The sequence below is a fragment of the Pezoporus occidentalis genome, unplaced genomic scaffold (genome assembly GCF_034315485.1).
Source record: "Pezoporus occidentalis ecotype Australia unplaced genomic scaffold, CSIRO_AGI_Poc_V1 ctg200, whole genome shotgun sequence".
NCBI classification, from domain to species: Eukaryota; Metazoa; Chordata; class Aves; order Psittaciformes; family Psittacidae; genus Pezoporus; species Pezoporus occidentalis.
Window position 1 is genome coordinate 192,669 of NW_026913857.1, and position 15,028 is coordinate 207,696.

The 15,028-nt window shown below is 43.3% G+C and overlaps 1 protein-coding gene across 3 annotated transcripts in view; it reads left to right on the plus strand.

The window, feature by feature from the left end:
• The window catches only part of ARMH4 (armadillo like helical domain containing 4), a 66,418-nt gene that overhangs the window by 16,935 nt on the left and 34,455 nt on the right, over positions 1-15,028 (plus strand). For all 3 annotated transcript variants that reach the window (XM_062618390.1, XM_062618392.1, XM_062618391.1), the window contains exon 5: positions 8,850-9,095. In XM_062618390.1, coding sequence (XP_062474374.1) covers positions 8,850-9,095 — 246 coding nt within the window. The remainder of the gene's footprint in view (positions 1-8,849; positions 9,096-15,028) is intronic.

Below are 15,028 nucleotides of genomic sequence, written 5' to 3' on the forward strand. Positions count from 1 at the left end.
TTGGGACCAGCAAAGCCAGTGTCCTGCAGTCATGGGTCATCTCCTCTCTGAACCTTGGCTGTAGGTTTCACTGTATTTGCTTCATCTGCTGTGTCAAAGGGTGTTGCAGAGCAGTGCCAATATCAAGCTTTAGACTTTCCAAACTTAACAATTAATGATATTTTAATAATATTCACTTCTCTTTGGGTTTAAACAGTTCCTATTGCTTTTTGCTGACCTGTGTACTCATGTTTACCCTTCTAAGAAAACCAGAACTTAACAGATTTCCATAAGAAGAGTTCTCAGTCCTCTTCTCTGTTCTCTGCCTTTCTTCTGCATCTTGTTCTTCTTGTATGTAGTCATCTAAGCTGCATGTCACATTTTAGAAGTGAAGGCAGTGGTTGCCTTTTTTCAGAAAATATTTCAGAACTTGTAGCCATTTACATAACTTTTATAATAGACCCTTCAAATTCTCCTTACGTTTTTCTTCTGAGCTCTGTCATGGTGCAGAGAGCCTTCCTTATGTTGGATGTGAAGCATATTTTTTCTGGAAATCAAGGCTCTGACTGCAATTGCTATTTGGACCCAGACTGTATGGATTGACCTCTGCCTCATTAAATCTCTGCAACACCATTAAAAATTAAAATGAGATGGCAGGGGTGTAAATAAGGCAGGCACTTAACCCAGCATGGTTAGCTAGCCTAATAACTGTAATTCCTGACCAGCTGTTTGGATATCAGCTAAATAGGCAAGGGTGGAAAACCTAAAGCACATGCAAAAGGAATTGTTCTTGGTGCAATGTGTTCTTGATACACGCAATTGTCTTGCTTCTCATTTATTGCTACCACTGAAATGGAAAGTGCTGTCTCTCTGGTGCAAGTTGACCTCCATGTTCTTCACAGTAAGTGGTACTTCATCCCCCATTCTCCTCCTTTGTAGCAGAAAACAGTAACAAAACCAACAATAACAGAAAAAAAAGGCAAAAATGTGCATCAAAACCAAGCTTTTTTTCCCCTGCAAGTGTTTGACCAAAGACAACATCTCTGCTGTTAGATCTGGTGGTGACTTGTTTTGTTTCATGAAGGCCATCTGAGGGTTGATGGAGGGAGTGTGGAGGTGTGATCAAGCCCATAATGAATTGGGAGCTTGTGGGTGAGCAGCTAAGAGGGTGTTAGGCTAATTAAAGGCTCACTACAAAGAGGAGTAAGGAAACTCCTGTTTCATGTAGCCAGTGTACTGAACTTGGCTTTGTCTGTGCTTCCCTGCAAAAGGAGGGAGAATGCGGTCTGGCCACTCTGCTCTGCCACAGATGCGCTGGCAGCTCTAGCATAACTCAAACTACATGATCTCTCAGGTGGCTGCCTATGCCAGATGATGCACTCTGGAGCTCTGTCTCTCAAATACCGTATCTGCTGTGCTTTGTGGTCTTCAACAGTAACTCATGTTAAAACATCTAGGAATAGTTTAAAGCACCATTGCATTCTTTCCTAGATGTGTTGCAAGTGGCATGTGCCTGGCCATGTTTTCTCTGTGTGGAGGTGAGTTGTCACAGCTGTTGTTAGTTCTGGGAGGGGAATGAAGCTTCTCTAAGTAACCTTGTGGTTTGTGATACTCTGGCATCCGAAGGTTAAATGATGTTTCTTAGTCTGACCGACTTTGGTTCCTGTTCTGGCCAGGCTATGCTTGATTTTTTTAACTGCATCTGACTCCTCATTTATTAAAAAAATTAGAGTCTACTTAATTATCTCATTGGTGTTGTAGCTTTCCCATGCTTATCTTCAAGCTTAAACAAAACCAACAGAAAACGCCTACATTTGCTTTTGAAAGGTAATTGCACTGTGTGGGTGAAAATTTTCAGTAGCTTTTATTTGTTTTAATCTGGGGATTAAGCAGTTCACCCTCCCAGCTCCAGGGAGGTGGATTTAGATAAGCAGGTATGTTGCAGTTTCTTCTGAAGGCTCTGCAAGGAGCATTTTCTTCCAGAGCTGCTGATGGTGGGGATCCCTCAGTGTGTGTGGGATAATGTTGCTCATAGGGCTTCTCTGGGGAGCTTTGTGCATGACACTGGTTCCAGGGCAAGCCACCTTGCAACCTGGTTTAGCTCATTAATTTCTTCTTCCTGCCCTGTGCAGGTGGGATACTGTCCCTCTTGTTGGCTGACATCAGCTCCTGAGGTCACATGGGCACAAGGACTGTCCAGTGGTGTAATTTCAAACCTCTTCATGAAGATCCACTGGGTGGAAGCACTGTCTTTGACAGAGGACAGTGAAGGCTGCAGGAGAGGGATCAAGGACTTGGAAAAAGCATGAACTCTGACTAGATTTGAGATGAGTGGGCTTGCAGTCATTTTCTCTTGTGGCACCTGATAAGACTTGAACTTGGTATTGTAGAGACTGTTGCTCATAATAAAAGATCCACCAACTAATTTAAGTTATCTGTGATAGATCCATTCTGGGTTTGTCTTGAAAATATAGCTTAAATTCAAATGTTTTCTTAATTCTTGGGCTGTTGGTTGTTCCTTTCTCAGGTAGTGTGGTTGAATTGGGTACTTCTGAAGAGGTACCATCAAACAGCTTTTTTGCAAGAGAGAGTGGAATTAGTGTCTCTGTGGGAGCTTATTTTTTTTTTTGTGATGGGGAAAAAAGTACCATGTCCACAGAATATTTCCATGTGAAGGCATTTTGTTGCATCTGCCTTCATCTGTCTTCTTCTGTCCTGTATAATGACAGGTCATGGTTGTCAAGTCCAAGTCCGGACTGATTTGAATGCCCTCACTTGATAAATTACCTCTTTCTTGTCTTGAATTTTATACTGTCTGGTTCTACAGCTTCATACCTCAAGTTAGAAGAGCTGTTCTGCAGCAAACTAGGGAGCAAACTTATTATAGTCCCTACTGCGTATTCTGCAGAATTGTTTTTTCCCTTTAAAATAGCCTTGTATTGCTAAACCAACTCACTAACCTGGCTCAGCATGAAAGCAGTTTTGTGGTGAATGCTGCTGGAAATGCAGCTCTTGGAATGACTGTTTGTAATTTTAATACAGAAGCAGACCTGTGGTCCCTGCTGGAATATCTGATGTCCCCTCACACCCCCTTTTTTTTTCCCCCTCTTCCTCCCAAAAGCTCCTTAGTGCTTTGGATCCCCTGTGACAAGTGATGAGCAATGAGCCAGGACTGTGAAAAAGCAAGTGTGAATCTGCTCAGATTTTATGGGGAAGTAGGTTAGAATCAAAATCTGAATCCTTGCACTGTCTTTGTAATGCCAAAGAGCCCTCTGCTGGGGCTTTGGCAAGTGGAGGCTCCTAAGGAAGTGTCAGCTCCGTGCTGCTGCCAGGCATGTGTTCCCTCTTAGATGCAGCAAAGATTTGCTTCTGTTACAGAAGAGCTTTGGACAAGTGATTTACTCTCTGCTTGAAACTTACGTAGGTTGGGTTAAACTATCTTGTTTTGTGTGGTAGGATCCCACCCAATGAATGCATTCTTCCCAATAGTCCTTTTCCTTGGCTTTGGGCAATAGGCCAGATGCTGATACTTCCTGTGGGAGGCCATCCTTAATTTGGTTCCCTTTCCAGAGTAAAGCATTTAAGACGATGTTCGTGCAACACAGTCCGCAAATACCCCAGATAGCTGAGCCCAGCCATGTTCGCTGCAAACCTAAGTTCATCAGTATGGAGGTTTTGCCTTGATGATTTTGCATACCATCTGCGCCCACAGTGCTCTGCCCATAAAGCTGTCTGTGCATGATGAAAGCCCATCTACATTCCTAGCAGCTGCCTCCTTCCAAGCTGTCACGAGCGATTGTTCTTGGTAGCATTTTGGAGACGTCGGATGGTGACATTATCAGTGATCACAGGAAAGTAACAGATTAATAATAAAAGAGAGTTGTCATAGAAAGGCCTTCCTGCCTTTACAGTCAGATGTGATAGTAAAAGCCATGCAGAAAATGAACACCAGTGGAAGAAAGCATTTGGCAGAGACTTCTTAATGCCTCTTCCTCCTGTTCTGGCAAAAGAATATGGTCACAGACCCCCATCCCTTATCCTGTCATTATTTACATTCCTTTGCTTCCTATGCTATATGCACACATGGGTGACCAAGGCCTGTTGCTGATGTATGGGTGTGAAGTAGAGGGGAGTAGAAGCTAAGCTGTGGGGTGTGTGGTGGATGAGAAGCTTCAGTCTGCCTCTGCTGCCCTGTTCTGCTGTGAGTGCTTCCAGTACACACAGGAGGAAAAGAAAAATACTGAAAAGTAGAATTTTGCTTAATGGTCTGTGTCTCAGTGTGTGTGACAGTGCAGGTGGGAGTCATCATGCTTCATAGCTCTCTCCTTTCCTTCATGGGCACATTATGCGGGTAAGTGCTAAATCTGTGCCTCTGCAGCCATTGCTCAGCTCACAGGAGTCTTTGCCCAGTGTTTGTGCAGGAGAGGTCTTGGCATAGTGCATCTCCCTGAAGTCAGGCAAAGAATGGGTGCACCATTGGAAACCAATTACTGCCAGTTGCTGGTTAATCACAACTTGGAATTTATCAGGTGCTCCTAAGCACTCAGGCCCTATAGTGCTGTGTACCCTATAAAATCACAGCTTAGACTATCATGAAGCATAACAATGCTCTGTGTTACTGTCTAGACGTCATTGTTCTCTGAGTTTGATTTGAGGTAGGCTGGGAAAGGAAAGGATAGAGAAAATGAGAGCTCCAAGTTTTGTCTTACAATCTCCAGTGTTGCTAATGGATCAGTACGGAGTCCCATGATAAAGCCCAACCACAGATGTTTCTCGTGACTATTTATAAAGCTGGGAATGCCAAAAACTTCCACTGAAACTGTTACTTTTTTTTTTTTTTCTTGGTGCTCTCCTATAGCTTCTCCAAATACTAAAATTTGAATGCCTGTTGTCAAGCCCTTCAAAACTAAAATCTTTGACATATGAACTGGGAATCTAATTTTCCTGCGGATTCCTGATCTTTCTTAGGTTGGATGGTTGTAACTGCAGGGAGGTGTTAAGTTTCCTGGGTTTTTTTGCTTTTCTGTATCAGTGAAGGCAAAGCAGAGCCTACTTTACAGAAAACAGTACTTGTTTAGCCTGCCAAAAAGTGTCAGATTTTGGATTTCTTCTCTCTTGGAGCTGAGACTTTAACTGCCCTAGGCTACTCTTTTGCTACTCTTAACTGCACTAGAAAATATAGTCCATAGAGATGTTTGTGTTTCAGTGCCGAAGTCTCCTGGTGTCACTGGGAGAGGAGACAGGATACCGTCCCTTCTTGATAGGTCTGCATGGCATTTCACAAGCAAGAGCTGGGGTTTGATGCATACAAACAGAATAGTAAAATCAGCTTATTTGTAACATATGAAGAGCTATAGAGCAAGGGTGGCTCACGGCAGAAGCTGCTGTATGTCCTGTGTACCTGTCTGCTTCAGCAAGCAAGTGGCACTTTTGCATACTTTCAGACATTTAGAAGTGTTCCTACAGCTGGGGTTTAGTTGAATGCCTGATTTGGATAGATTCTATGGCCAAGAAAATGCTATACTTGCTTTTTTTTTTATTAGAGAATAGTGTCTTGATCATAAAGCACTAGCATTTCATCATGTTTTTCTCTTTTCTTATAAGATGAACCTTAGCCAAAACTGAAGAGTACATACAGTTTGAGGGAACTGCAGTTGTTTAGCCTGGAGAAAAGCGGGCCTGGGAAGACCTTATTGCTCTCTACAAATACCTGAAAGGAGGGTGTAGTGAGGTGGGGATTGATCTCTTCTCCCAAGTGACAAGCAATAGGACAAGGGGAAATAGCTTCAAGTTATGCCTGGGAGGTTTAGACTGGGTATTAGGAAAAATGTCTTCATGGAAAGGATTTTTCAAGCATTAGAACAGGCTGCCCAGGGAAGTGGTGAACACCCTGGAGGTGTTTAAAAGAGGTGTAGATGTGGCACTTAGGGACGTGGTTTAGTGGTGAATTTGGCAGTGCTAGGTTAATGGGTGGACTCAATGATCTTAAAGTTCTTTTCCAACCTAAATGACTACGATTCAACAATACACGAAATAGTTCACAATGGGCTGAAAATGCGCATGAAAATATGAATGCTTTCTGTATCTGATGGTCTTTGCACTTTTAGTCCTTGCTGCTTTCAACATTTTCTGTTTCTTTCTTTCTTAGCTGCAGCTGAGGCTTCTGAAAGGCCCAAAAATGCCAATTTAAGAGGGAAACAGTGATTTTTGTAAAAGGCTCTCATGAAGCACAAAACCTCCAGCCTGAGGTTTATCTCTGTGATGCTTGCTTCCATTTTCCATCTAGTGAGACTACCAAGTATTATGTACAGCCAGTCCATGGCTGCTGGGCTCCTGTTGTGCCTCTGCTTCTGAAATTCAACATTTGTGAAGTTTGATTTTTGTTTTAGAAGTGTAGCTTCCTCCTTGTGACCACCAAGTGGTGCTCTGCGCTGCACCTTGCAGCAAGGCAAGATGTTGGCATTTTGGGATGGGGGTTTAAAAAAAGCTGATTTCAGAAGTAGGAATGAGCCTAGAGATGAGGAAGAAACGAGCCTTTTGCCCTTGCAGTCGTTGTGCTTCAAGGACTACATCTTGATGCTGTGGCTGCATGATGATTGATGTAGCTTGGTGATGATCAGATGTGATAAGTAGTCTTGGCACTTTCAATTTGGGTGTTCAGCTTGGCTGCCTGCTAGGCTTTGGAGCTACAGAGATGGCTATCTGCTGCTTCAAAGCTAAATCCTGGCAGGTGTCTTTTGATTCGGTTTGTTAAAAATCTAAGAAGCTGCTAAAAATCTTGTCCCAAGCTAGTTTTTCAGAGATAAAAATCAAATCCCTGTTCTCTCTTGGCTGTTTTTTCGCCCAGTCCATCTAGGGAAAACCTCTGTTTCATGTTCCTCTTGTCTTGTGTGCTAGCTGTTTAATGATATTTTTGCTAGTAAGGTTTGGAAATGTTTACAGCTGTGTTGCTCTCAGCAAAGGAAAAGACCTAAATTAGTTTTTTTGTTTCTTTGTAGGTTTCCTGCAAGAACTCTCCAGGTGTCATTCTCAGGTTTACAGAAGCTGTGTATTTTGTATGAAAACATGCAGTTTCATAGAGAAAAATCTTATGTTGATTTGAAATGATGGGCACATTATAAGACAGAAACTGCCTATAAAATACAATGGGAATTTAAGGGGCTAACAACATCAAAATTCAAATAGCAGCTCATTTGTATGAAATGCATTGCTGGAATGGAAAGGTGGCAAGCAGGATTGTCTTGTCTGGTGAGCTGGAAAAGTCATGCAGTGTTTCAGAGGAAATCCTTGAATTAGAAAGAAAAGGGATGCCATGTTAACAGCACAGTGAATGCCATGGTTTTATGACTTCCACTGATTTCTCTAGGTATTCCAGTCTGTGAATTAGAGGCCAAAGGAAGGAGGCCAGCTTCTCCTATCTCATGCAGGTTGTATAGCCACCAACTAAATAGCTTCTCCACAGTTCACCAGTTTGTTTCTTGGGTGTTTTGTGGAATAGCTGTGCCACAGTTCTGTTGCATCCTACAGCGAAAAGGAGAAGAGTGAAGTATCACTTGCTTTACTTTCAGCATGTATGATATGTGCAGCCCCTCAGGTATCCTACTCAGCTGCTTCATCTTATTACAGTGTCTGTAACCTGTATGAGGTATGAATCCAACATAAAGGGATATCTAGAAAACAAATGTTGATTTGGCTGGATTGTTAGTTTTTAACATGGTCTAAATAAGCTGCTCAGATGCAAGGTGATGGGCTCTCCCAGTGTGAGTATACATCAGGAGGGAGTTTTATACAGGGCTGAGTAGAGCTTCGTGTAAATTAGATAAAATGCATAAATATCATGGGTTTTTTTTCAGCTTTGAAAAACTAACCGTGAGAAATTTGAAGCATGTGCTTATTCCAGATACTATCTTTTCATGGTAGGTAGCTCCATTAATAGATACTAAATAGCTTGAATGCAAATTCTGGCTCAGGAAGTCTTTAATAATTAAAAGCTGGGAACAGAGACTGTCGGAAGACTGGCTCTGTGTATGTGCCGTGCTCTAGTCTTTCTTCAGCATCTGTGGCTAGTTGTGGTCAGAAATAGGGCATGGACAGAACGGGCCTTTGGTTTGATCCAGTGCGGTCATTCTTGTGTTGCAATTTTAGATTCTAGCAATGGAATATGGCTTTTATATTTCTCTCAGTTTGTTAACTGTATGGTCAGCTTTGGAATAGACTGGTATCTGCTCTAGTGGAGAATCCACGGGGATTTCCTTGGTGTCACATTTATCTGCACTCACATGAAGTATAGGCTGTGCTGTCTTCTCTTCAGTACTGAATTAAGTCCTCCTTGGTCAGGCCTTTGTCTCATGTTAATCTGTTGTGATGGGAGTGCTGGTGTAAACCTGCTGAGGATCACTACCATCAACACTGTTTCCCTGCACCTAGGAGCCCATCTGTCAGCATGTATCAAAGTGAGAGACTTTTTCTGGAGGAGGGGCCATATCAGTCTAATTGGGCTGGAAAGCAGCACCCTTGCAGAGTTGTGAAAGGCTTAATGAAAGTTAAAAATAGAACCAACTTATTGCTGCCTCCAAGATTGGAAATCAGGGAAACAGTTCTCACTTTAGATGTAATTAGTTGAGCAGAAAGCACTATAGTTACGTATACTCAGGTATTTGTACACATGCACATGCTTTTTTATGTTCTGCTATTAGGAAGCAAAATAACATTTTGTCCCAGTAATGCATTTGACAGTCTTTTCTGTTAGAAAACAGGCACAAGTTCATTCACTTGTTCTGCCTTTAGAAGTGGTGCTCACCCATAGAGATTTATGAACCTTCTGTCTTGTTGGATCTTTCCTGATGTTGCTTTTGTGTCTCCCTGGCCAGAGGGTGAGGAAGAGGATGAAGAGGAGGAAGAAGAAGAAGAGGAGGAAGAGGAAGATGAGGAGGACAAAGACATAGATTTGATGGATGAAAGCATGGAGGGTGACACGGAGCTGCCAGGTTTCATGCTTCCAGGAGAGACCTCCCAGGAGCCCATAGCTGGACTGGAAAACCCTGTGGCCCAGCTGGCTGGGGTGTCCTACCAGGTTCCTGACACCATTGAGTGGGAGCAGCAGAACCAGGGTCTGGGTAAGACAAAATGCCCCTTTTTCCTTCACCCTTAGAAGAGGATACGTCTCCTGCTCTTCACTTTGCATGAGACAGTCCCTAGTGCCAGAAAGTCTCATGGGTTGGCTCTCAAGCTAAACACAGAGTGGGTTCATTTCTGAGGAAAGCCCATCCACTAGTGGCAGCTGATCAAACTGGGATGGGTCCTAGGCAGTGTGATCTGAGTTTTCATTTTGGGGAGAGTTGTTCTTAATACTCCAGGTCTGCTCCTTTGTTCCCAGAGCTTAGTGTTGTCTTGCTTCATGGGTGAGAAATAAAGAAATTCTCAGGTGAGGGTCCAGCGGAAATTTCAGTTCCCTTTGCCTGAGATGAGTTAGTTCAAGGACACATCTTCTGAGGATAAAGCAACAGGGGAATTGCTGATCAGTCTGTTTGCTATCTCAGCAACATCTTTGTAAGCCCCACTTTTCTGGCATTTTTAAGGACTGTGCGGTCCAGCCATGGGACCCTATGCTGGCAGTGTTAAGCAAGACAAACCTTCAAAGCCTCTATAAAGCTTTTTACAGTTTATCCCCACTGTACATATAGGCACTATGTTTAATGACTGGACTAATTTATTCCACTTATAAAGAGCTAATCAGTGTTTATATGTGTGATGTCCCTCTGATGCAAGTCAAAGCTGGTGTGGCTTTGTGTTTTGCAGTGAGAGGCAGAGAGGCAGTGTTTTGCAGACTCTGGGGTATGTTGCCGCACACCAGACATCACATTGCACACCATAGAGGAAGATGGCACTGATATCTCTTTTCAGGAATCTTTGTGCATTTAATATCCTAGGTAGGGTTGCTGATGTAATGCCATCAGCTTGAGTCCCTGGAGGGCTCTTGACAGTAGTTCTGTTCTGGAAGAGGGGGCAGGGCATTGCTGGTTTGTCTGAAAGGATGTCTGGAGACTGCTGAAGGTGCTGTTTGTTTATGACGTTGGCTGTTGCCATGAACTCTGGGGCTATGTAGGAGGTTGTTCCTCAGGCACAGCTCTGTTCATAGCTGATGGAGGTCTGAAATAGAGTTATAGCTGTGTTTCCAGTCTTACTACCTTTGCTGCTGTAGGAAGAGGGTTGGGATAGGATATGCCTATCAGATATGTAAATGAGGCAGGTGAGAAAGCAGTGACGAGGCTGAAACTGTCCCTGGTGTGCAGTAAACCTCTCTGACTGCAGAGGCTGTAATAATTGTGCACAAAAAATAAGCAGGCCTGGGCTGTGAAACGGTGAGGAGCTTTAACACTCCTTGTGTAACAGCATCTGTATGAAAGTCCTTGCTCTAGCGCAGAGCCATGCTGGAGGGTGCGCTTTGCAATAGCTGTTCTAAAGACCTGCTTCTGAACATACAGGTCTGGTTCAGTTTCTGATGTTTGATATTGCATTATCCTGCAACCTTCATCCTCTACTACTTTCTCTCTTTCTTAGATCTTGGGAAGGCCATCTTTCAAAAAATTTCAGACATGGAATAAATTGATTTTATGCCAAAAAGGATTTTTTTCTCCCTAACTTATGTTTTATTTAACCTTATGTAAATTGGAGGAGCCACCTGTGAAGCCTCTCAAATTGGGTCAGCTGCAGAGCACCAAAGCCGTGCATGTGATTGACTGGACAGACACAAATTTCTGCATTGCCTGGAAGTGCATGGCCGGGTTATGTGTTACTAGATTTAAATGGTTTGGATTGCCTTTTATTTTTAAGCTGTTGCAGTCTGTAGAGGCAGCTGTGAGGGAGAGGATGAGGCTGTGGCTGAGCTGAGTTCATCTTTGGCAGTTAGATGGGATTTCTGTGCGATGATGTAGTAGGTGACAAATGAAGGGACATGGTGGGATCAGTCTCTCTGCTTGTGACTCACCCCTCTGATTCCACAAGGTAAAAACTTATGCAAAGAGCTGTATATTCTTTTTATGTCTAGACAACCTTAATGGCCCTTTGGTACTGTTTCCTTCCCCATCTGCAGTCCTCCTACGAGGAAGAGAGATTATTTATGTTTGAGAGGCACAAAGAAAACCAAGGGCTTGCATGAGCTCACGCTAAAAATCTGAAGCCAAACAAGGAGCATATCCTAGGTTGAGGGAACCCAAAAGGTGTTGTCTGCTGGGAGTGCATGTGGAATGGGAGATGCTGTCATGTCTCCATGTAGTGCTGGACTCCCTTTCTCTGAGATGCTGCGGCAGTAGCGTACCCCTTCTACTCTTCCCAGTTTGTGCCAGGTGGGAGTTTCTGTCCTGGTGCATTGGCCCTGGGTGCATTGGCACATGCTGGGCTACTGCTGTGTCCATATCTGAGTCCAAACCTGACCTGGTTACATGTTTATGATATATATTAGGGAGAACAGGAAGGGTAGAAGAAGTGTATAGCTCATGTCAGCAGGAAGCAGATTGTTAAGAAACCCCCTGAATGTGACAGTAGGTCAGAAGACATGCCCATCTGCTTGAGCACCTGAAGAGACCAGACTCACTGTGAAGGGCTTGTAAAGCTTTAGATCTACTGGACACATGCACAGATTATTTATCTTTCAAACCCTTCAAGTGATTTTCATTCCTCTGACATCTATTTTTTTTAAGTGCTTTTCTTCTAAAGCTAAAATCAACTTGACTGTAAGGCAGCTTCATAACCACTGGACCATCCCCAGACAACCCCCCTGCAGTTCTGAATGCAGCTGGGTCAGGGGCACTGTGCTCCCACCTGCCTCAGCCTATGGCATGTGTCTGTGCAATCTGGGGGAGAGCTCTGTGCTTCCCTTACTTTGCCAAATAGTGCTGAGATGTGAGGAATTTCCCATCTTGTGCACATGAAATATGGTTTAGAAGGGGAAGTTGTTCTGCTTGACCTAGGACACAGTATAGGAAAGGAAGACCTGAAGAAAGATAATGGTACCCAACAGAGTACAAGATGAGGGTACGCCATCTAAAGCAGCAAACTTTTACAGTTGGCATTTTCCATTTTTAAAATACTTCATACATATGTCTTGCTCCTGGGGATGCATCTCTCCTCTACCCTTCAGAATTTTGACATTTTATGCTGAAATCTATAGTACAGAAGAGCCTAGAAATATCGGACTAGCTACCTCAGGTCAGTTGTTATTGAGTTTGCTTAGTCTGATGGCTTGACACACTGCAAATCCCTAGAAAACAAGTAACTTGATCCACAAACAGCTTGACAGAGCAAGAGACAGTTTGGGTTTTTGTAGTAGTGTCCTGGGTTCAGCAGTAGCAGTCATTTTTCTCCTTCTTGGTAGCTGGTGCAGTGCTGTGTTTTGACTTCCAGCCTGGGAACGGTGTTGGTGAAGCTGATGTTTTTGGTTGTTGCTAAGTGATGTTTACCCTGACCAAGGACTTTGTGAGGCTCATGCTCTGCCAGGGAGGAGGAGAAGCCTGGAGGAAGCAGAGACAGGACACCTGACTCAGGCTAGCCAAGAGGTATTCCATACCACAGCACGTCATGCCCGGGGAGGGGGATAACTGGGAGTTACCCGGAAGGACACGGGCTTCCGGGTGGGACTCGCTTCTTGGCCGGTGGTATCGTATTCTCTTCCCTTGTTATTTTCTCTTATCGTTGTTGTAGTTGGTGGTAGCGATGGTGATTTGTGTTGTACGTTGGTTGCTGGACTGTTCTTGTCTCAACCCGTGGGAGTTGCACTCTTTCGATCCTCCTCCCCGTTCCTCTGGGAGCGGGGAAGGGGAGAGCCCCGGGGAGAGGGGGGGCCTCAATTGCTCTCAGCCCGGCACCACTCACTGGGAGTGAGTGAGCAAGCTGTCTGGCTAGGGTTTAAACCACGACAAGTGGTCAGTGATGAAATGCTGGCAAAATAGAATCATTAAAAATGTCAATTTTGGGAAGTCAGCTGGACCAACATAAACTCCATCTGAGCAAAAGCAATATATAAGCAGTAGCAATGAGGCTGTCAGTTTTACAGTCCATCAGCTGACTTTCTAGCCAGCAATATTTAGATTAAAAGTAAAGCAGAAGATTGGTATTTGTGCCTTTATAAAATAAAACTTGATCCAAAAGCTGTTTTATGGCCTGTAGCTCTGGAGAAGGGATGTGGACCCGTTGGAGCAAGTCTAGAAGAGGGCCATGAAGATGCTCGGAGGGCTGGAGCACCTCTCCTATGGAGACAGGCTGAGAGAGCTGGTCTTGTTCAGCCTGGAAATGTCTCTGGGGAGATCTTAAGAGCAATTTCCGGTGCCTAAAGGGGCAACAAGAAAGCTGGAGAGGGATTTTTGACAAAGGCATATAGGGACAAGACAAGGGGGAATGCCTTTAAGATGAAAGAGGGTAGATTTAGATTAGATATCAGGAAGAAATTCTTCCCTGTGAGGGTAGTGAGCCACTGGCATAGGTTGTCCAGAGAAGCTGTGGCTGCCCCATTCCTGTTCAAGGCCAGGTTGGATGCGGCTTGGAGGAACCTGGTCTGGTGGAAGGTGTCCCTGCCCATGGCAGGGGGTTGAACTGGATGACCCTTAGGGTCCCTTCCAACCCATTCTATGATTCTATGACTTTGACCTTTCTCTACTTTTTTCTTGATTTGTATGTAAGTTGTCTGTGGTAGGCAAACATTAACTGTTCAGAGAGCATCAGAGGGGTGGGAAACTTGGGATTTCTGGGAATGAATCAAAATAATTTTTCCCTGCTACCTCTTTTGTGATTAACTGTTTATGCATTACAGGAAAACTGGAGTTGATTTAAATGGGTTCAAACCTAGTGAACAGTTTCTGGGTCTTTTACTTATTTCTCATGATTGTTAAAGTAGATACTCTTTGTTGCACACTTCCATGGAGATCAAATCCCTCTACTTCTGTTCTGCCAGTGCCTGCTGTGACTCTAGCCCCCTTCTTAAGAGTACTTAAGTGTCTGTGAGAATTCTTAATTTAGCAACCTTGAGCCAAGGCACAGCAACTTAGCTTGAACTGTTGTGAGGACTTTGCAATGCAGTGTAAAAATGTCCCCAGGCTCCCAAACTATTTGTTAATGCCATAGTGCTTGCCTATCATCTATGTCCCAAGCTGAAGAACTCTTGCTGTCTGTAGCAAGAAAGCAGCAGGAGGTCTAGGGCAATTAACTAAGCCTTTAATTTTGGTGCCTTAGGGCATGCAGTAGTTTGCCTTGTGCATTCAAAACATACTGAGTTGTTTGCAGTGACAATGACGTTTTTATCTCGAGGCATACGGGGTTGTGACTATTTAAATGTATGGTTCGGGTTGTCTAAGTAGAGTTTGTTATGGTGGACTTCATTTCTTTAAGATGTTGACTGAAACTATCAGGTGCTTATTGTAGGCCACCATTAATATAACAGTAGCAAACAGGAGAGGCTGATTTGTACCATAAACCTTAACAGAGGAAACCCCATTGTTATGCTCAAAATCTTGTTTTATGAGCAAAAAAGAGGCACACCTCATGTATATATAAACCCAAGAATTTATTGCTAATATATTTAAAATCTTAAGACTCTAATAATTATTAGTCCAGTTCTAATTATAACAGGAAAAGGAATACTAATGCAGTTAGGATTGTTGCACACACACCTTAGTTTCTGTGCTTTATCCTGGTGTTATGCTTGTCCTTGTTTCTGTGGGTGGTAGGGCGTTATTCAGGTGTTTGTAGTGGGTCATCAATATCTGGGGTCTTTTAAGAGATTCAGTGTTCACATTAATGGTTTCTTCTTTCTTACTTTAGGTTCCATTTGAAGTAATTATTGTATGTTTATTATCGTGCTTTTGCAACTTGCTCTTTCTTCATTGATCTGCAGTTCCATATTACATCTGAATTTACTATAAATGGTGGCTTTTATGTATGTTAGGTACTATTTTTTGTTCTCTTGTTTACCCTAAACCCATTTTTTGTCCAGGTCTGCGTTTCTTTAGCTGATTATTGGTGTGTTGTTTATATCCACCTCTTTACGGAAATGGCAATA